Here is a 21352-nt window from a genome sequence, read left to right on the forward strand (position 1 = left end):
GGCATACAATGCCTGCCCCCCCTGCTCCCTGCAAAGGCACATTTGTGTTGCATGATACAACATTCCAGAACCAGCTCCGACATGCTTGTCTATCACTTGATTTCTTTGCCACAAGCATTGAATGTGTGAACTGTTTTCATCAAAAAGTATTGTGTCTTGATATGGGACTGATGCAAAAATTATGTCTGTGGTGTTGGAACTGTGATGGCTGGTTTGTGCATTCAAGTTAGCCTTTGCTAACCTGGTTTACTTGAGTGAAAATGAGATCATCCTTGAATTCTTAAATTTCAAGAACTGGCAAATCTGTTGTTGAATCCCTTTTGTATTCTTCTACATTCTGGTAGCTTTTGATAGCAGCATCATGTCTGATGGAATTCATTGTCTGATGCTCTACGGCCAGCGGCAGACCTTGGCGCCTCAAATTTCAGCAATGCCAAAATTCACCCTCCTATGTCTCACCTTTCATTCAACATCATAGTTGTGGTGTCCCAAAGGCTCCGTGCCCAGTGCACTCCCCTAAATCTGCCTCTGCTGTGGCAAACTTAAATAGCTTTCTGGCAACCAGCCTAGATGTACAAAAGCTGTTATGATTGTTATTACTTTAGGACAGTGTTTCTCAACCTTTTTTGGGCCACGGCACACTTGTTCCATGAAAAAAATCACGAGGCACACCAACTCTGTGCCGCCCTATATTGACTAATTATGACTGTAAGAAACACTTGCCAATTGGCGGACTCCCGGTTTCCGCCGCGACCGGGACAGGCACGCTCCGCGGAGGCTCCGCGTAAGAGTGATTGTTGGTGAGATTGAGGGGCAACGCAGGGGCTGAGCGACCCCAGAAAAGCCTCAGGGGGTGACCCTGAGGGGAAAGTTCTAGCGGCGTCAGACGGGGACCTCGGTATTCTACGTCGCTTTGACGAAAGAGCGGAGGACTCCAGACGCAGGAACAAGAACATCTCCCAACAAGAAGCCCGGCAAGCTGAAACGGAGAGCAGCGGCAAAGCTTCCGACACGGAAAACCCCGAATCTTCCTTAATTGTTTGGCTAGCATGAGGAGGACTTAAGCGAAAAGACTAGCCCAGCAAAGAACAAAGAGGACACAAACGGGGGAAAGAAGATTAAAAAATCGGAAATTGAACTTGCGGTAAGAGAACGCGCAGCACAGGAAAACCCAAGGTACGGGGAGAAAGAAAAGAGAACGCTTTGTGTTTTTTTTATCTGCTGTAACTAACTCCTCCACCCTCCCCCACCACCCCAACCCGCACTAAAGGGAAACTGTAGCGGACAATACTAACAGTAGCGGACAATATTAAGAGAGTCCCGGGACTGGGGGACAAAGTATCAAGCCTAGACCTAACTCTGGCAGAGGAGGGCAGAAAGCAAAAGGGGAGGTTTAAACAAAGACATTCAGATATATAAAAAGGACTTTGGAGAGAAATGACTGGGAGGAGGAGCGAAATGAGGTATTGATGATGTATTGAATGCTAGTACTATGGAACTGTGACTCTTTAAATAAGTGATACAAATGATAAAGGGCGCATTGGTGAGTTGGTGAAAGAAAGAAGGAAGAGTTGCACCCACTGGAGGCAAGATGGAGCAGCATGGAGAGTAGGGCGGGACTCAAAGACTATAACAAAATACTTGAGAAAAGACTGGAAAAGAAGAGGGAGATATCAGCATAGACACTAAAGACAACGAGAACAGCGACACCCAGTGACAAGAGAAAAGAATACACACTCCAGATAAGAAAATAAAGCGGCGGGTCAGTGACAATGCAAATCGCCCTTCTCGTCGCCGCACCTTCGCGGCACACCAGCCAACGTCTCGCGGCACACTAGTGTGCCGCGGAACAGCGGTTGAGAAACGCTGCTTTAGGAAGATGCCAGATGGGAGAGTGTCACGTAAAACCTTCATGGTCATAGCATGGTTAGCAGCCAAACAAGCCAAGTAGACATCTTGCATTGCACTCTGCAATGTTGGCATGGATGTGCAGGCAGTCTGGTAATGACTGGTACTTGTGGGCTTATTTGCATGGCTTTGGTTTGGATGCCATTCATTGGTTTAGGCTCCCTAAAATGTATACACCTTTAAACACAGGAGTGGGTATGCTGTGGCCCAGCAAATAATAACAAGGGACATTATGGAGGTGTATAAGATTATGCCTGCTGTGGAGAAAGAGAAGATTTTCTCCCTGCTAGAACCTGTGAACATCCAAGGAAGCTGAATGCTGGAAGATTCAGGATAGACAAAAGGAAGTAGGTCTTCACAGCCCATAGTCATCCATCAACTTGGATGACTTTAAAATAGGATTAGACGAATTGATGGAACATAAGGCCATCAGTTGATGCTAGCCATGAAGGCCTTTACTGTTACAAGGCAGAATTTCTCTGAATGCCTGTTTCTGGAAATCACAAGTGTGGGGAATGCTGTTGTGCAAAAGTCCTGCTTGTGGGCTTCCCTTGGGCATCTTGTTTGCAACTGTGGGAACAGGATGCTGGATTAATTGGGCCTTTGTCCTGATCTAGCAGAGCTCTTAGACTCAGGTGTTGCTAGACTCCAGCGCAAGTCAGCCTAGCCAGTGGTCAAGGAAGATGGGAGTTGTGGTACATCAACATCTGGATGACCACAGGTTTTGCCATAAAACATCAGCCCAGTTGATGAGTGTGTGTATGTCTCCTCTTCAACCCCCCCCCCAAATTATTGCTCAACTCTTCAGCATTCTTCTTGCTTGACTGACCATAAGGAGCCGTCTCTCCTTGGTGATGGTTTGGCAAAATGCCCAGCAGAGGATTAGCCACCCAAAAAGAAAGAAAGGAAATACCGTACCTTTCCCCTGCAGATGCTGTTGGGCTGCCACTTTCATAATTCCTGACAATTGGCTATGATGGCTGGGGATGATGGGGGTTGGAGTCCAAGATTGGAGAACTCAGATTTGAAGGACCACAGGTTCCCTACCCCTAATGACTAGCGAATGGTTTAAACCTAAGGACACGCCTATATTGGCAATTTTGACTTGTTTTGTAGCTGTCTTACTATTTGTGGCTTCTCCAAGGAAGCCTCGGAAACTGGGATTTGTTTCCTTAGAGATCTCCAGCTGCTCCTGAAGACCCTCTGAAGTGGTGGTGTATTGAGTCCTGCCTTTCCAGTAGCATCTACTGTAATACGCAGTGGCTCTCCAAAGGCTCAGGCCGAAGGATTTTTCTTTACCTAGCTCTGCTACTTGATATAATTTCAGCTGGAGATACCAAAGACTGAAGCCAAGCCCTAATGCATGCAGAGGGTGTGCTCTGGGCACTTGTGAACATCTTTTACCAAATCACAATGCTGTCCTGTATCTTTCCCCAACCCTCTATTCTCCGCTATTATCATTCTTTGGTTTGTAAGCTTCAGGGGGTGGGAATCTGTTGTCTTGCTTTGGAAAGCATAACCCTCTTGGCTTGTGTGCACTTGCATCTTTCTGTTATCTGTAAAATGTAATTTTATCTTTATCTGGGAGCTATCACCGTTCAGAAAGGGATTTATCTGCACTGTAGGTGTGCTGTTTCTGCATACCACAAGGCAGTAGGTACTGTTCTATTAGGGCAAGCGACCACTACCCCACCAACCTCAGTTTGTTCTCTGCCAACCCCCACCTGCCTGCCATCTTCCTTGCACTCAACCTAGGGGGGTGGCAGTGGCTGCCAGCTTCCTTCCTCCTCCCTTGTCTTGGTGCTGCCATTGTATAATTCAATAGGGAGGAGGATGGGGGCAAAAATAGAATAAGCTGGTGCTGCCTGTCATTGGCTCTGACTGCATCTATGCCTTCCACCCTGCTAGTCTTAATGGGTACCAGCCATCACTGCCACAAGGCTTTAGATTTCAGTGACCACTGAAACATCTTCTGTCATCTTCAATAGCTCATCTATGGCAGCAAGGCTTGGAGGGGTTACACCATCAGGGTCATATTGGTTTTTATTTCGCCTGATGATCAGGAGCCCTATGTAGTGTGCTTGGCTGATCAATACCATGCAGCTGTGCAGCCGGTAGTCAGAGACTGTTGGTGTCCGTTCCAGGGAAGTACACAGCTGCATCTGTTTTGCTTTTGTTCTTGGCACCCTGGTGCTTCACAAATACCTGGTGCTAAATGTGGTCTAAAGGACTGGAAGGAGAAGGAGAATGGTGAGCCCCGTTGCAGAGAAGGGCAAAGGGTTCTTGCTAAGGGGTAGGTATTCCTTGAATTGGGACCTGTAATATTTCTGTGGTTTTGTCTGTTTATGCTCCTCTCTCCCTTCCTTCCTTCCTTCCTTCCTTCCTTCCTTCCTTTTTGAAAATTAACTGTAGAGTATGTATTGGACACATTGCACCTCAGAGATTGGTGAACTGGGTGATTTTTCACTGGAGATTTTTAAGTAGAGGTTGGAAGGCCATCTGTCAGAGATTCTTTAACTGTAATTTCTGCATTGCATTGCAGGGAGTTGGACTAGATGACCCTTGGGGTCCCTTCGAATGCTACAATTCTGTGATTCTATAATTGGGTAATTGGAATGGGTATGATACCTGCCAGTTCTAAAATTGAACTAACTAAAATTGAACTTCTGCATGTGCTGAGCACAGTTCTTCAGACATGCTAAAATAAGCGTGCTACTAGTTTTCAGTGCCTTCAATAAATAATGGACTACTGTATCTTAAAATACATTCAATCATTCTAAACTGTGTTTGATGTTTTAATTTGTTGGAAGCTGCCCTGAGTGGCTGGGGGAACCAGATGGGCGACATATACATAATCAATTATGGTTATCAAAATAATAAAATTAAAGCTTTGAATTTGTCTGAATGTTTTGCAGACACATGTATTCAAGCTTGTGTTTGGTTGAATTGCCCTTCACTTGGAAAAATTCTTAGCTGCTGTTGTGATGTGTTGCAATTATATTTTCTTGTGTTTTAAGAATATTGTAAACCAGCCCTGGACAGACTTAAGGCTTGTGAGATCTTTCCGATGCACCAACTAGAGCATGGTGCAAAAGACATTCACTTAGAAGAAAAGATTCCTGAGTCCCAAAATCTCTTTTGAGCCTTAGAAAGTAATGGAGCTTACAGTCCTACTACTGCACGAAATGTCCTCTCTTCTCTACCCCACCCCCAAGCTTTCTTCATTGCAGCAGTATAATTTTTTGGGGGGGTGTCATTATTTTTGGTGCCATGGTTAAACAATTGGGAGTCCAATTCTTGTTGCTGTATTCCAAGTCACTCAGAGATCTGCCAGTAGTTCCTGGTCTCCCATCTTGATATGCCAGTTGTAAAGTGCCTTGTGAGGGCAGTGTGCCCTGAAAAACCTTTAACTTTAAAAAAATCTAGCATTTAAACCGTGTTGAACAGCTCAATCATATCTATACATTACATGTCAAGTCAGAATTTAGTTCTGTTACATTTAATGGGGCTTCCAGGTAAGTAGGTGTAGGATTGCAACCAAAATGCACTTAATGGCATATGAATTATTATTATTTTTTGGCCCCAATCAAATATTTTAGTTGAGTTACTTTTGGCTATTGCATAAACTTTTCAAATATATTCAAGACAGAGGGTCACAAGTCTTGGGCTTGGTTAGGTAATAATAACAAACCATGTGAGGTAGCCCTTCATTCCTTAAATGAAATTCTGCTGTGTTTAATAATCCTTTTTTTAAAAAAGGCGAAAGGCAAATGATTTGCCCATGTGTTGGCAACTGCATTTCCTAAAGTTAAGACACAAATGCCTCAGGCTTCCAGTAATTGATTGGTCTATTCTGAAGCAAAATTCAATATTGCTAATGAAGATCAAACTCTTGACGTCAGCTCGCTTTGGAGAACTTACATATGTTGCAGCTGGAATCATTGACTGAAGTTGGCTTAAAAACCCTTGTTATAGGAAGAAATGGGAAAGTGAGTCACAAACAACCTTTTCACACATTCCATGTCAACAAACCTGAGTTTGTCATGGAGTGTGTGTTCAATAGGGAATCCCAGCCACTCCAAAGGTATGAAGCACTTCTTTGCAAATATGCTTTGTACAATTCATGCTTTACATTTTGCCACCTCTCATAGTTTTACAGAAAGGCAGCTTTTAAAATGCTGAAACAAATGAAAACAGGGGTGTATCTAATGTTAGTCATGCTCAGGACAAGACCCATTGAAATTAAACAACTTAGGTCCATTAATTTCAGCGGATCTGCTGTGAGTATAACAGCTCACTGCAACCCATGATGATGGCAATTGAACTTGTGTACTACTGCATGCAAACTTTACTGTTGAGCTACGGTCCTTCCCCAAATATGGTCTAGTTGCCAATGTGCCCCCAGGCCTTGTAATAAACATATCATGTGACGCATGCTAAAGGCCAGTCTTGAGATTGGTTCTAAAAATGAAAATGGCTAAAGACGCCAATGTCTTTGGAGGTGGGATGGTAAAAAGGCAATCCTTTTTGGGCAGCTGCCAGCACTCCACAAAGCTTGCATGCTCCTCAAGCTCATTTCACCCTGCATATTCTTAAAACCTTGTATAGAAGACAGCTGAAGGTGCTTGAAGATGAATGACTTCACGACTTGTGAATGGGCAGGTGCCTTGTTTCTCTGGATGCTTTTAAGGTGGTTTTCCTGTTGAGTGTCTGGAGAAGTTAAATAACACCTGACAGCTAGAATGGGGGGTGGGGGTGGGAATCACTACATAAGAAAGTCATGATTTTTGTTTGCTTGAAAAGAATTATCAGTTACAAAGCATTTATCCAAATACAGGAGGAGCTGGCCTTGAAATGAGTTAACTTTTAAGCTATATGAGCTGGAGCAATTGTGAAATGTGCAGATTACTCAGATATTTAACTGAAGGTGATCTTGATTAATGAATGTTTCTGCCAGAGTAGTAATGTACTCCCACTGAGAATATAACAACAATTCATCTAACGTGCTGTCTGCAATGCCCAAATCAACATATTGATGGAGATTAAAATAGGATGTCCTTGCTATGAACTTGACTTTAAACCTTTTGACTCTGGAGCTGACAGTGGAGGAATTTGGAACTTATGGGGGTGATTTGAAAGGAGCAAAGAGAATGTACATGTTTAGACAGAGAACCACATATCATCAAAGGCAACCTTGTAAATAAGTGTGCACAGGCTACCAGCCCTCAAACATTTTAACCTGCCTACATTTCCTATAATACAGTATTTCCCAACCTGTAGGTTGCAAACCTTGTGCAAGTGGGTCAGAGTAAGTAAATCCAAAAATGATTAATGCTATTAATCCTTAACAGGTATGATGAATACCATTTACAACTGAACATTGGAAAGGCTAGAGTCTTACATTATAACACATGGGAGCCACTCTCTGGTGGTTGGCAGCAGATCTGATGACAGCATGCTGCAGAGAACTGTTTTGACTATTACAGCTTTCCTCTGATGCACAGGTGCCAAAGGCAGCATGTATGAGCACCTTCTGGCCAACTGCCAGCCGCTATGCCACCAGGATTGAGGCAAGGATGATTTGAAGTCTGCTCAGTTGAAATAAGAAATAATATATTCCTCGTGTGTATCAGTAATGATCCGAGACTGACTGATTGCCAGCCATCAAACACCACCCACATTGACCTACCCATTGGCACATGCAAGCCCAGTCTTCCCTCTAGTACTTGCCAAAATGGACTTGTGAATAAAACTATCCGTAGTTCATTATATCTAACACTGCTTGCATAACCATATATTTTTGGAATAAATTTGTATACAGTCATACCTCGGGTTTACGCTGCGGGTTGCGTACTTTCAGGTTGCATACTCGGCGGACCTGGAAGTGTTTACTTCCAGGTTCTGCCGTGCGTGCATGCACAGAAGTCTTCTGCGCGCTTCGCGCATGCGCTAAAGTGCCGCTTGGGTTAAGTACTTTTCGGGGTGCAAACGGCTCCCCAGAACAGATTGGGTACTTAACCCGAGGTACCACTGTACCTTTATGGAGCATTATCCTGCAATCAGGATATTCCACATGAAAATAAACAATATAAACAACTTTTGGCTAGATGCTTCAGGTAAGTTATACATCAGCAAACTTGCAGTTAAAATGCTTGAAACTGAGGGTTGCTGCAGATGTTAGGTCCAGAATTAATGTGACGATAAGGACCTTTGCAGAGTACATAATTAAATTATGGAATTCACTTCCAGAAGGTGTAGTGATGGCCGCCAACTTGGATAGCTTTAAAAAAAGGATCAGACAAATTCACAGAGGATAAGGCTATGTTCTACCTCCCCCTCAAAAGCAGGATGCCTCTGAATACCACTTGCTGGGAGGGTGGGGGGAGTGCTGCTGCTCTCAGGTCCTACTTGGGGGCTTCCCACAGGCATCTAGTCGGCCACTGTGAGAACAGGATGCTGGATTAGATGGGCCACTGGCCTGATCCAGAAGGGCTCTTCTTATGTTCTTATCAGGATCTACTAGTAGATCTCTGTGACTTTCAGTAGGTTCTCTGGCAAGGCTCTCTGACCTCCAGTTGCTTACAGCAACAACTGAAATGCTCCACCCACACACCCCAAATGAAGCTGCTGAAGCACAGAACTATGTCTGGCGAGCTGGAGAAGCTAGGAGTAGATTTGTCTGTGAACAAACTTGTGAGCTTTGTTCTGGTACTGAACACCAATTCCTGGGTTGAGCATGTGCTTGGAGGCAATGTGTTCATTACTTTTTAGTGTACATATGTTTGCTTGTCTCACTATTGCCATCTGGCTGTAGCTGGTGAACCTTGTAAACAAACAAACAGATCCCGCACGTCTGAATCCTGCTCTGCCTCTCTAGAATTCATCAGCTTTTTGTGAGGATGCCTGAAATTTTGCCTTGATGACTATGTGACTCCTGTTCTGCCATTTCCACAACCGGTCGGAATGCTGACAGGTTTAGAAACCACCCAATCAAAAGGAGGGCAAGATATTTCTTTATTGGCAGTTATACTGCTACTCTACATTAATAGTCGAAGGTTCCATTTCCCCCTTGTATTGCATTTGGAAGCAGGCAAGCATAATTTCTCCTGGCAGAGAGCCATCTAAAAGAATCCTGAATAGATTGCAGGGTTTTTTTTGTTTGTAGAGCAAACAATTTCAGAGTATCAGGTTCTATAACTAAGTAACCAAGTAAAGACACTACTGTGTGGAAGCTCATGGAAAACTAGACCCTCTTTTTTTATACTTGGCTTTAATTCTTAACTCTGAAAATAATTATCTGTGAAGCGGAATGGATCCCGTGCCAGTTGGCTAGTTGGGTGTAACGATCGCTGTTACTACTGTTGTTTCTTAATCTTGCAATTTCTGAAAATAATATTTTGAAATTTGGACATAGCTGATGGGACTTCGAATTGAGCAAAGTCCAGGTTTTAGTGACAGAGTGGATTTGAAAGACTGAAATCATTATCTACATTTAAAGTTGCAGAGCTCCCCTATAATTTATCAGCATTTGTATAATATTTGCACCAGAAAACATTCAAGGCTCTTCACATTTGTTATCTCAGTAAAGCAGGCCACTGTTTTCACCCCTTTATTTTAGATGTGTAACTGAGACTGACTGAAGGGTGGCAGCCCTTAAGTCAATTAGTGAGGAGTTGGCTGGGGTGGGCTGGGTTTTTCCTGGGTCACTTAGATTTTCCTTATAACAAAAGCTTAAAGCTAGAAGTTCAAACGTGTGCTGAAGTTGGAATTGCAAAGTTTTTAATCAAGATTTTCTTACAATTCTTGGTACAACACTTCATAACATTCCATTGACAGGTGCAATTCCAAATGCAAGTTGTTTTTAACATTAATTAAGGTAAAGAACCAGTGTGGTGTAGTGGTTAAGAACGGTAGACTTGTAATCTGGAGAACCAGGTTCGCGTCTCCGCTCCTCCACATGCAGTTGCTGGGTGACCTTGGGCTAGTCCCACTTCTCTGAAGTCTCTCAGCCCCACCCACCTCACAGGGTGTTTGTTGTGGGGGAGGAGGGGAAAGGAGATTGTTAGCCGCTTTGAGACTCCTTCAGGTAGTGATAAAGTGGGATATCAAATCCAAACTCCTCCTCCTCCTCCTCCTCCTCCTCCTCCTCCTCCTCTTCTTCTTCTTCTTCTTCTTCTTCTTCTTCTTCTTGGGATGTGGGTGGTGCTGTGGGTTAAACCACAGAGCCTAGGGCTTGCCGATCAGAAGGTTGGCGGTTTGAATCCCTGTGATGGAGTGAGCTCCCGTTGTTCAGTCCCAGCTCCTGCCAACCTAGCAGTTCGAAAGCACATCAAAGTGCAAGTAGATAAATAGGTACCGTTCCAGCAGGAAGGTAAACGGTGTTTCCGTGTGCGGCTCTGGTTCGTCAGAAACCGGCTTATGCTGGCCACATGACCCAGAAGCTGTATGCTGGCTCCCTCGGCCAATAAAGCGAGATGAGCGCCGCAACCCCAGAGTCGTCCGTGACTGGACCTAATGGTCAGGAGACCCTTTCCACTTTACATGACCCTTTACCTTCCCACCTATTTACCTACTTGTACTTAGTGCTTTGAACTGCTTCTTTAAAGTCAATGGGATGTATGCTGAAGGGTGGCACATTTTGAGAAGTATTAGTACTTATTGAAGTGTTTTCCAGAGCAATCTTACTCAGGGGCCATAGGATTTTGTGGATCTCCCTCTCTGTGGATGGAAGAAGAGGTCTGCCCTCGAAGGTCTCCTCCTGGTCACTGCAGGAAGGTCTGTTGTCAATGCTAGAGCAGAGATGGGAAAAGAGGGTGTTCTGAGAGAGTGTTTGGAGTACATCAGGGTGCAACAAAAACCCCTCAGGCACCAGAATAAGATAAGTACAGTGGTACCTCGCAAGACGAAATTAAGTCATTCCACGAGTTGTTTCGTGTTGCGATAATTTTGTCTTGCGAAGCGCGGTTTCCCATAGGAATGCATTGAAATTTAATTAATGCGTTCCTATGGGCACAAAAGAAGCGCAAAAAAAGGGGGCACCGACTCACCCACCACGGCCGGATGTCTTTAAGCCTCTGGGGAGGGGCAAGCAGGAAATCTTCTCCTGTTCCCGCCAAGGGCCGCCTGGCGAGCCCCGCTGCTTCTCTTGCCGGATCCCGCCAGCCTGCCGGGGAGGAGCCCCGGAGGCTGCCGAGGAGGGCAAGGCCAGAGCCGCAGAGGCCGCCATGAGCGTCACGCCGCTGCAGGAGACAGAAGCGGCAGCCATGGACGTCACCCCCGGCCGCGATGGCGGCTTCCCTTCCCATTGCGAGGCTGCTTTGTCTTGCAAAGCACAGCCATAGACGACTTGCGATTTTTCCCCGTTGCGCGAGGCGTCCGTCTTGTGGGGTACCACTGTGTGCTGTCTCTAGGGCTGGTGTATTCCTATTCCCTCCCATTGGGAACAATGAGGTGGAAAATACTTTTTTAAAATGCCACTGAAAGTGGGAGAATTCCACCCCACTTCTGCCCTACTGGTGTTATCCCAGGGAAGATTTGGGTTGGTTTGGCTGCCACAGCAACTTCATATCACAGCCTCGTAGGATTGTGGATCTCCATCAGTGAGGTTCACCTGGCACCTTCACTGACATCTTTTTCGCACCAGGTAAAAAATTAAGTTTTATCCCTCCAGGCTTTTTATAGATGAGGATGATTTTGCTGCTAACTTGCTGCTAAAGCTTCCTGCAGCTGTTAGAGAAGCGGTTGTTTTGCATATTTTTGGGAACTGTTTGTGCTTTTATATGAATATCTCAATATTTCCATGTATTTATGTTGTTTAAAATTGTTGTAAGTCTCTTGGAAACTTCTGTGCAATATGGAGCTAACAAATGTAATAATAATAATTGTTAAATTAGGTGTAAAGACAAGTAAAAGCAAGGAGAAAGTGGAACGTCAAAGAAAATGTTGACAAAATGTCATTTTGGGTAGATTTTTGTTCTTAACAGAGCCTTTTAAGTTTCCTCTAAAAATAATAAATTAAAAATCTTCTTTGGCATGTGACTTCTGTGAGAAACTTGTCAAGACTGGTGGGCCCCAAATGTCATTAGTTTTGCAACGGTTAGGTTAATTTTTTGAATATTATTTGAATTATTATTATTATTATTTTAAAAAAGTCTGGAAGTGATTTAGCACAACTGTTTTCTTTCTCACTTGTTGCTTTCTGTCCACTTGTTTCCCTTAATTGGGGCGGGGGACAGCCACCTCCTGAAGTAATGTCAAAATATCAGATTAATGTAATTGTGCGTGATTTTTATATAGGTAATTGTGCATGATTTTTATATAGGTAATTGTGCAATCAATACGGGCCGAACTGTGCTCATTCAATGACTTGGTTAGCTTTGTTTCTTGGCTGTTCCATTGTTGGGGGTTTTCATGTCTGCTTTTTCCTTCATCCTGCTACCACTAATCTCTGGCACATAGAAAACTAGCATATTAAGGGTAAAGCTGTGTTAGATGTCCTCGTTTCTATGTGTAGGATGTTTCAGGGGAGGCACAGCAGGGGTGGGGTAACTAGCTTTTCCTCTGCCTGCTCCTCAGTGGCCTCAATTTCTTAAGCCCTATTTACTGTTGGACATAAAGTCTCACACCCAGATGTGTGTTTTTCAAACTGAGCTTCAGGGAAAGCTTATAAAGGCTTTCTCAAATTGAAGATCAGTGATGCCAGGCAAGCTTCCCTGAAAGTGTTTGTCATTACCATTCTTCCCAAAAGGGGATATTTGGGTGAAACTTTAGGCATATGGCACCCTCAAAGATAAAGTAGGGCACAGGTGGGCAACTTTCAGCCCCAAAACTTACTTTGAGACCCACAGTGACTCTTGAATCTGCCCCATTCTTCCTTCCCATAAGTGCTCCTTCTTCATTTTCCTGCTTCTATTTTCCTGGCTTTCTAAAATGGGTGTTTCTTCTTTTTCCATGTACTTTCATAAAAAAACTGGAAGGGGCTATATCCACCCCCACCACCCCCAATTGTACATATTGGGGGAAGAGGAAAGGATTACTTCCATTTGCTTTCCAGGACCACAACTGATATGATATTTTGTATAAATGAAACAAACATAACCTGTGTACAATCGTACCTTGGTTGTCGAACGCCTTGTGACTCGAACATTTTGGCTCCCGAACGCCGCAAACCCGGAAGTGAGTGTTCCAGTTTGTGAACGTTCTTCGGAACCCAAACGTCCGTCGCTGCTTCCGCAGCTTCCAGTTGAGTGCAGGACACTCCTGCAGCCAATCGGGAGCCGTCCCTTGGTTTTCAACGTTTTCGGAAGTCGAACGGACTTCTGGAACGGATTCTGTTTGAGAACCAAGGTGCGACTAACAGTAACCCCATCAAATGCAGTGGGGATTATTTATGAATAGACCTGTAAAAGACTGAATATTCTAATCTGAGGCATCTGGTGGTAGAAATTGAAGGTGAGAAGGCTTTATTTCAGATTGCTTAATCCAGAACACTTTTGTTTCTGCCTTCTCCCCCAGTATGTGGCCCCTGTCAGGGAGTGTAGCCCTCAACAGGAAAATGGTTGCCCATCCCTCTATAGGGTAATGGCTTGGCTGGCGTTCCGCATGTAGTGAGAGTCTGCACTAGATAGCATCCCATCATGCTCTGCAGTGTGTGTGTGTGTGTGTGTGTGTGTGTGTGTGTGTGTGTGCGTGTGCAGGCTGGTGGAAATAGAAAACAAAATGATGAAAGTTAGCCAATTATGTCTCTTCCTTTTCTCAGAATTATGAGGTTGTCTTCTTCCCCAAATGATCTAGAATCATCTTCTTTTCTTTCCACAGGCCATGGCAACCATAAAGAAAGCAGTCCTTTCCTCAACAATTCTGATCCTGGCAAAGGAGGAGATTATTATGACAGAAACTTGGCTTTGTTTGAGGTACAATAATAATAATAATTTTAAATCAGCCTTGACTTTTTGTTCATTCTTCAGCTTCTTAGGGGTACCTAAACCATGTTCCCACTTGAACAGTTACTCACAAGTGTGCAAAGCAGATTCTGGCTCCACCGGCAGTACATATTAAAAGCAAACAGCCATGGCTACCCCCAAAGAATCCTGGGAGCTGCAGTTTGTTGTGGGTGCTGAGAGTTTTTAGGAGACCCCCTATTACCCTCAGACAGCTACAATTGGATTGACTGTTAAACCACTTTGGAAATTGTAGCTCTGAGGGGGAATAGAGGTCTCCAAACAACACCCAGCACTTGCAACAAACTTCAGTTTTGACAGTAGGAATAAACAACTACAGTTTCCAGGTTTCCTGACAGCTCCCCTCTGTACACCAGTTGCTAGAATTCCAAATAGGAAGAGCGCTGATGCACTGAGGCCCTGCTTGTCAGCTTCCCTTGCACATCTGGTTGGCCACAGTGAGAACAGGATTCTGGATTAGGTGGGCCTTTGACCTGATTTAGCAGGGCTCATTTTATGCCCAGGTGTTGCTGGATGCCAGCTGCTATAAGACCCAGCCAAGGAAGGGACAGCTTTCAGGGGAGAGGTGGCAGGTGGATGGATTATGCCTACAGCACTTGTCTCCACATTATCTAGGTTGCCTTGAGTCCCCAATGCGCCTTTGGTTTCTCTGAATGCCTCTCCCCTATTCTGTAGGCCCATCACTGACTGCCCTGGCCCACTGTGTCAGTTTTAGGTGTGGTGGTTCCTCATCTCGAGCGATACCAGAAAACCATGTCCCGTCCATGTCCAAAGTTTTATTTCTCAAGACTAACCATTTCCTATCATGCTCTTGGAGAAATTTGTAGGCAATCAAGTAGCGAAACCAGCCTTTGCTAGATGTTTAGAATTACCAACTCCATCAGCTTCAGCCAACATGGCTTTGCTGGCTGGGGCTGATGGGAGCTGTAGTCCAAAATAATTGCAGGCACTAGGTTGATACAGGCTGAGCGCATTTTAAAATTCATGCAAAAGAGCAGATAAACGAGTGCAAAGTTGACCTTTTCTGATCTGCATTTTCACAGCTTGAGTAAACTAGAGCCTTGCAAAGAAATCCGGCAGTTACCGTGTTTCTCATATTTTAAGGCATCCCCAAAAAATAAGCCATGACAGGATTTCTAAGGGTTGGTGAAAAATAAGACATACCCCGAAAATAAGCCATGTCGTGTAGCCCCGACCGAGCGAGAGGCGAAGGCGCGGGACCCAGCAGGAGCTCCCTGCCTGCTTCCCCGAGCCGTCGCGCATCGGGGGACAGAGCCGAAGATCGGAGGGCGCTCCTTGCTGGGCTTGACAAGCCCGGCAAACAGCGCCCGCCGATCTTCGGACCTGTCCTGTGTGACAGGCGGGGGTGGGGGGGGGAAGCGGAGATCGTTCTCCGCTCTCCCCCCACCCCCGCCTGTCACCAAAGATCGGCGGGCGCTGTTTGCTGGGCTTGACAAGCCCGGCAAACAGCGCCCGCCGATCTTCGGACCTGTCCTGTGTGACAGGCGGGGGTGGGGGGGAAGCGGAGATCGTTCTCCGCTCTCCCCCCACCCCCGCCTGTCACCAAAGATCGGCGGGCACTGTTTGCTGGGCTTGACAAGCCCGGCAAACAGCGCCCGCCGATCTTCGGACCTGTCCTGTGTGACAGGTGGGGGTGGGGGGGGAAGCGGAGATCGTTCTCTGCTCTCCGCCCACCCCCGCCTGTCACCGAAGATCGGCGGGCGCTCCTAGCTGGGCTTGACAAGCCCGGCAAACAGCGCCCGCCGATCTTCGGCCCTGTGCTGTGTGACAGGCGGGGGTGGGCGAGAAGCGGAGATCGTTCTCCGCTCTCCCCCCACCCCCGCCTGTCACCAAAGATCGGCGGGCGCTCCTTGCTGGGCTTGACAAGCCCGGCAAACAGCGCCCGCCGACCTGTGCTGTGTGACAGGCGGGGGTGGGGGAGAAGCGGAGATCGTTCTCCGCTCTCCGCCCACCCCCGCCTGTCACCAAAGATCGGCGGGCGCTCCTTGCTGGGCTTGACAAGCCCGGCAAACAGCACCCGCCGACCTGTGCTGTGTGACAGGCGGGGGTGGGGGAGAAGCGGAGATCGTTCTCCGCTCTCCCCCCACCCCCGCCTGTCACCAAAGATCGGCGGGCACTGTTTGCTGGGCTTGACAAGCCCGGCAAACAGCGCCCGCCGATCTTCGGACCTGTCCTGTGTGACAGGTGGGGGTGGGGGGGGAAGCGGAGATCGTTCTCTGCTCTCCGCCCACCCCCGCCTGTCACCGAAGATCGGCGGGCGCTCCTAGCTGGGCTTGACAAGCCCGGCAAACAGCGCCCGCCGATCTTCGGCCCTGTGCTGTGTGACAGGCGGGGGTGGGCGAGAAGCGGAGATCGTTCTCCGCTCTCCCCCCACCCCCGCCTGTCACCAAAGATCGGCGGGCGCTCCTTGCTGGGCTTGACAAGCCCGGCAAACAGCGCCCGCCGACCTGTGCTGTGTGACAGGCGGGGGTGGGGGAGAAGCGGAGATCGTTCTCCGCTCTCCGCCCACCCCCGCCTGTCACCAAAGATCGGCGGGCGCTCCTTGCTGGGCTTGACAAGCCCGGCAAACAGCACCCGCCGACCTGTGCTGTGTGACAGGCGGGGGTGGGGGGGGAAGCGGAGATCGTTCTCTGCTCTCCGCCCACCCCCGCCTGTCACCGAAGATCGGCGGGCGCTCCTAGCTGGGCTTGACAAGCCCGGCAAACAGCGCCCGCCGATCTTCGGCCCTGTGCTGTGTGACAGGCGGGGGTGGGCGAGAAGCGGAGATCGTTCTCCGCTCTCCCCCCACCCCCGCCTGTCACCAAAGATCGGCGGGCGCTCCTTGCTGGGCTTGACAAGCCCGGCAAACAGCGCCCGCCGATCTTCGGACCTGTCCTGTGTGACAGGCGGGGGTGGGGGGGAAGCGGAGATCGTGCTCCGCTCTCCCCCCACCCCCGCCTGTCACCAAAGATCGGCGGGCGCTCCTTGCTGGGCTTGACAAGCCCGGCAAACAGCGCCCGCCGATCTTCGGACCTGTCCTGTGTGACAGGCGGGGGTGGGGGGGGAAGCGGAGATCGTTCTCCGCTCTCCCCCCACCCCCGCCTGTCACCAAAGATCGGCGGGCGCTCCTTGCTGGGCTTGACAAGCCCGGCAAACAGCGCCCGCCGATCTTCGGACCTGTCCTGTGTGACAGGCGGGGGTGGGGGGGAAGCGGAGATCGTTCTCCGCTCTCCCCCCACCCCCGCCTGTCACCAAAGATCGGCGGGCGCTCCTAGCTGGGCTTGACAAGCCCGGCAAACAGCGCCCGCCGACCTGTGCTGTGTGACAGGCGGGGGTGGGGGGGAAGCGGAGATCGTTCTCCGCTCTCCGCCCACCCCCGCCTGTCACCGAAGATCGGCGGGCGCTGTTTGCTGGGCTTGACAAGCCCGGCAAACAGCGCCTGCCGATCTTCGGACCTGTCCTGTGTGACAGGCGGGGGTGGGGGGGAAGCGGAGATCGTTCTCCGCTCTCCCCCCACCCCCGCCTGTCACCAAAGATCGGCGGGCGCTCCTTGCTGGGCTTGACAAGCCCGGCAAACAGCGCCCGCCGACCTTCGGACCTGTCCTGTGTGACAGGCGGGGGTGGGGGGGGAAGCGGAGATCGTTCTCCGCTCTCCCCCCACCCCCACCTGTCACCAAAGATCGGCGGGCGCTCCTTGCTGGGCTTGACAAGCCCGGCAAACAGCGCCTGCCGATCTTCGGACCTGTCCTGTGTGACAGGCGGGGGTGGGGGAGAAGCGGAGATCGTTCTCCGCTCTCCGCCCACCCCCGCCTGTCACCGAAGATCGGCGGGCGCTCCTAGCTGGGCTTGACAAGCCCGGCAAACAGCGCCCGCCGACCTGTGCTGTGTGGCAGGCGGGGTGGGGGGGAAGCGGAGATCGTTCTCCGCTCTCCGCCCACCCCCGCCTGTCACCGAAGATCGGCGGGCGCTGTTTGCTGGGCTTGACAAGCCCGGCAAACAGCGCCCGCCGATCTTCGGACCTGTCCTGTGTGACAGGCGGGGGTGGGGGGGAAGCGGAGATCGTTCTCCGCTCTCCCCCCACCCCCGCCTGTCACCAAAGATCGGCGGGCGCTCCTTGCTGGGCTTGACAAGCCCGGCAAACAGCGCCCGCCGATCTTCGGACCTGTCCTGTGTGACAGGGGGGGTGGGGGGGAAGCGGAGATCGTGCTCCGCTCTCCCCCCACCCCCGCCTGTCACCAAAGATCGGCGGGCGCTGTTTGCTGGGCTTGACAAGCCCGGCAAACAGCGCCCGCCGATCTTCGGCCCTGTGCTGTGTGACAGGCGGGGGTGGGGGAGAAGCGGAGATCGTTCTCCGCTCTCCCCCCATCCCCGCCTGTCACCGAAGATCGGCGGGCGCTCCTTGCTGGGCTTGACAAGCCCGGCAAACAGCGCCCGCGTGCACTTTATTAAAAAATAAGACATCCCTCAAAAATAAGCCATGTCGTGTTTTTTTGAAGAAAAAATTAATATAAGACATGACTTATAATATGAGAAACACGGTACTAGTCCCCAGAAATTATTATTAGGCATTTCCAATTCCCCCCAGCCAAGTTGCTGTTGACAGGTCTGGAATGCCTCCTTTTAAAATGCAGCCTCAAAAAGAAGACAAGTCCTAACCCCGTAATGTCTTATTGGCATTAGCCTTTTCAACCCAGAACCTTCAGTATTGCATCACAGAGGAGAATCCTCTGCCTGTGTTAGGTTTGAATAAGAGAATGCAGTGACCTTTCTGCCTTGGGATGTGTGGTCATGTCTCAAAATGAGTCCTGGGGAAATGGCTCTTCACAGGTTTGTGCCTTAGCCCTTGATATCCCTTTAGTGGGGCAATTATTGGTGCGAGAGAGAGCACAATAGAAAGTTTCAGTTGACTTCTTTTTCTCTGAGGCTGTTAATGCAGGCAAGGGTTCATGTTTCAGTGGTAGATGGCATGCTTTGTTTGCCCATGTTACCAAGTTTAATCCTCAGCACCTCTAGCATTAAAAAAGGCAGACTTGAATTCTGGCAAAGCTGTTGCCAGTCAGAGCAGACAGAACTGGGCTATATGGACAACATGGCCTCCTATGGAACTGGTTCCTTTGTGTTCATTTGGTACAAGGAATAAAAGAACTAATTTAATTAAAAGCTCTTTGGCAAAACGCTCTAACATAACTGAAACACCCCAGCAAAAAGATTTTATTTAAAGCTCCTTTAGTATTTTTTTATAATTATAATTATAAACATTTTTGTTATAATTATAAAAAATGAGTTTTACCTGTCATTTGTAGACATCTGCCGTCCTTCAATGTTGGAAGTATTTTCAAGTGAATTGGGAAAATGTTAAACTATTAATCACACAAGTGTGTGTTTGTTTCCTTGATTGAATTAAAAAAAATGCATTGTGGCATAACAGGTGTAGCCTTAGGCAGGGATACCTCTTCTATATAAGAAAAAACAGCAAATGTATTTTTTAAAGTGGGGCTTTCAATCTGCAGTTCTGGTCTTATTAAAGATGATGGGGGGGGCTATCCAATTTAACTGACTAACCCCCCCCCCCCCCGATTTTAACTTTTTTTTTTAGGCTGCAACTCTATGGACACTTGTGTGGGTGTGAGTCTCACTAAGACTTACTTCTGAGGTGGCATATGCAGTATTGCACTGTAAACTGATTAATATGTTAAACATTGCTGTCCTAATTGAAACAGTTCCATTAGCTGGAGTTGGGGGCATTTACGGAAAGAGACGAAGCATATGGATGCAGGGCAGAAATGTTGCCAGATGGCTGTTCTACCTTCTGGCTACTGACTTTACTACAAAAGTTGAGAGCAGTTTTCTGCCTGTCTCTATAGAACCGTGCCTCAGTCTCCTGCCAGGACTTTTTTAAAAAAATTTTTTTTAAAAAAAATAGATGCTAGCAAGCAGCGGCTTCATTAGGTTTCAAATGAGTTGCTCCATTTTGTACAAAGCATTTCCATGGAGATGGCCCTTCAGGTCTCCTGAGGTTGCCTCAGCAGGCCTCTCCTCAGTTCATTAGCTCCTTCAGAAGCTTCCCATTTGCTGTGAGGAATGTTCTACTTGGCTCCAGCAGTCGGCCCTTTTGTTTTTGTTTTGGGTGTGTTGCATTGTATTTTTTTAAAAAACACATCTTTGTGGTAACTGTTGGGAAAGGTTGGCCAACTTGCTTGCTTTTTCAACAAATGTCAGTTTGCCTCTTGAAAGCAAACTCTCCAGCAAACTTCTTTTGCTAAGCTATGCCTTTGGTGTTCATCTATGAGATCCCCCTCAGCCAACATCCGGACCCTCTGCAAATCCCATTTGTGGCGTCAAAAGACTGACAGGCAAGATACCAATACTGCATTGATGTGCATGAGAGAATTAAGTTGTAAAAGTAGGCCCATATTTTTATTTATTTAAAAGCATTTGTAAACCACTTAAAAATCTCTAAGTGGTGTATGACATAAAAAAACCCAATATCATTAGAATAAAAATACAGCCTAAAACCAATAAAACAGTAGTATAAAAGCATATAAAAGTATAAAAAACAGGAATTCAAACAAATAATATTTTCAGGTAAGGAGTGATCTAAATAAAGGAGCAGGAAATCATTGCACGACAGCCAGAGCATAAACTTCATGTAACCAAATAGGTTATCAGTTGTTTAATTGTAATGAAACAACTAAAAGGTTTGAGGCCCCTTTTAGACTAACATGTTTTATTATGACATAAAAACAGTTTCTTTTATTTTTTCCTGCAATAGATTAACACAGGCATGCCTCTGGAAATTGTTCATTGCATTTATTCTTAACAACATGACATGTTTTATTTCATCAAACTTAAACTGGAGGCCCAGTGCTTATCAGCTTTCTGTGTCTTTTGGAAGATGGTAAGGCTTTCCTTATAGCTGCAGAAGTGGTTTTTTAATTAAAAAAGACTAGCCAAGTCATTTATTTTTATTTGTAATGTCAGCAGAAAGCTCAGGAAGCAGGGCTTGGAAGGTTGATGAGGGACCAGGCCTTCTTTGTCCCAAGGGCCTCTTACAGTGACTGGTGTATGATATAAAAAAATATGGCAGACCACATCAGGGAGTTTACCTGCAGGCTGAACTGGTGAAGGGGAAACAAAGCCAGAAATGGGAAGATCTTTATTCAAATCTTTGCTTGGCTTAAAATTTGATAAGTTACACTGCCATTCTCCACACAGACATTATTTTATTGGTTTTTCTTTGTTTGATCATTTTATCAGCTGTAAGTATCTGCCAGATGTAGTATTAAAAGCAGCTTACAATAATAAATCATCAGAAATATTAAGGGTCAATAACCCTAAAAGAGCATAAACGACTCAGAAGAACTTTGAATTGCCACTGAATTCCAGAGGAGAGCTGTGTTGGTCTGCTGCAGAAAGTTTTATGACACCTTCTTAAAAACCTAACACATTTATTGTGACCTGTGCCACAATTATACTTTGTGTAA

General features: G+C 47.1%; 1 protein-coding gene across 1 annotated transcript in view; it reads left to right on the forward strand.

Annotated features, from left to right (window-relative positions):
- SLC12A4 (solute carrier family 12 member 4) overlaps positions 1-21352 on the forward strand; it is a 69728-nt gene that overhangs the window by 17308 nt on the left and 31068 nt on the right. Inside the window, exon 2 of the mRNA XM_035120938.2 lies at positions 13726-13820. Coding sequence (XP_034976829.2) covers positions 13726-13820 — 95 coding nt within the window. The remainder of the gene's footprint in view (positions 1-13725; positions 13821-21352) is intronic.

The sequence above is a fragment of the Zootoca vivipara genome, chromosome 6 (genome assembly GCF_963506605.1).
Source record: "Zootoca vivipara chromosome 6, rZooViv1.1, whole genome shotgun sequence".
Taxonomy (NCBI): domain Eukaryota; kingdom Metazoa; phylum Chordata; class Lepidosauria; order Squamata; family Lacertidae; genus Zootoca; species Zootoca vivipara.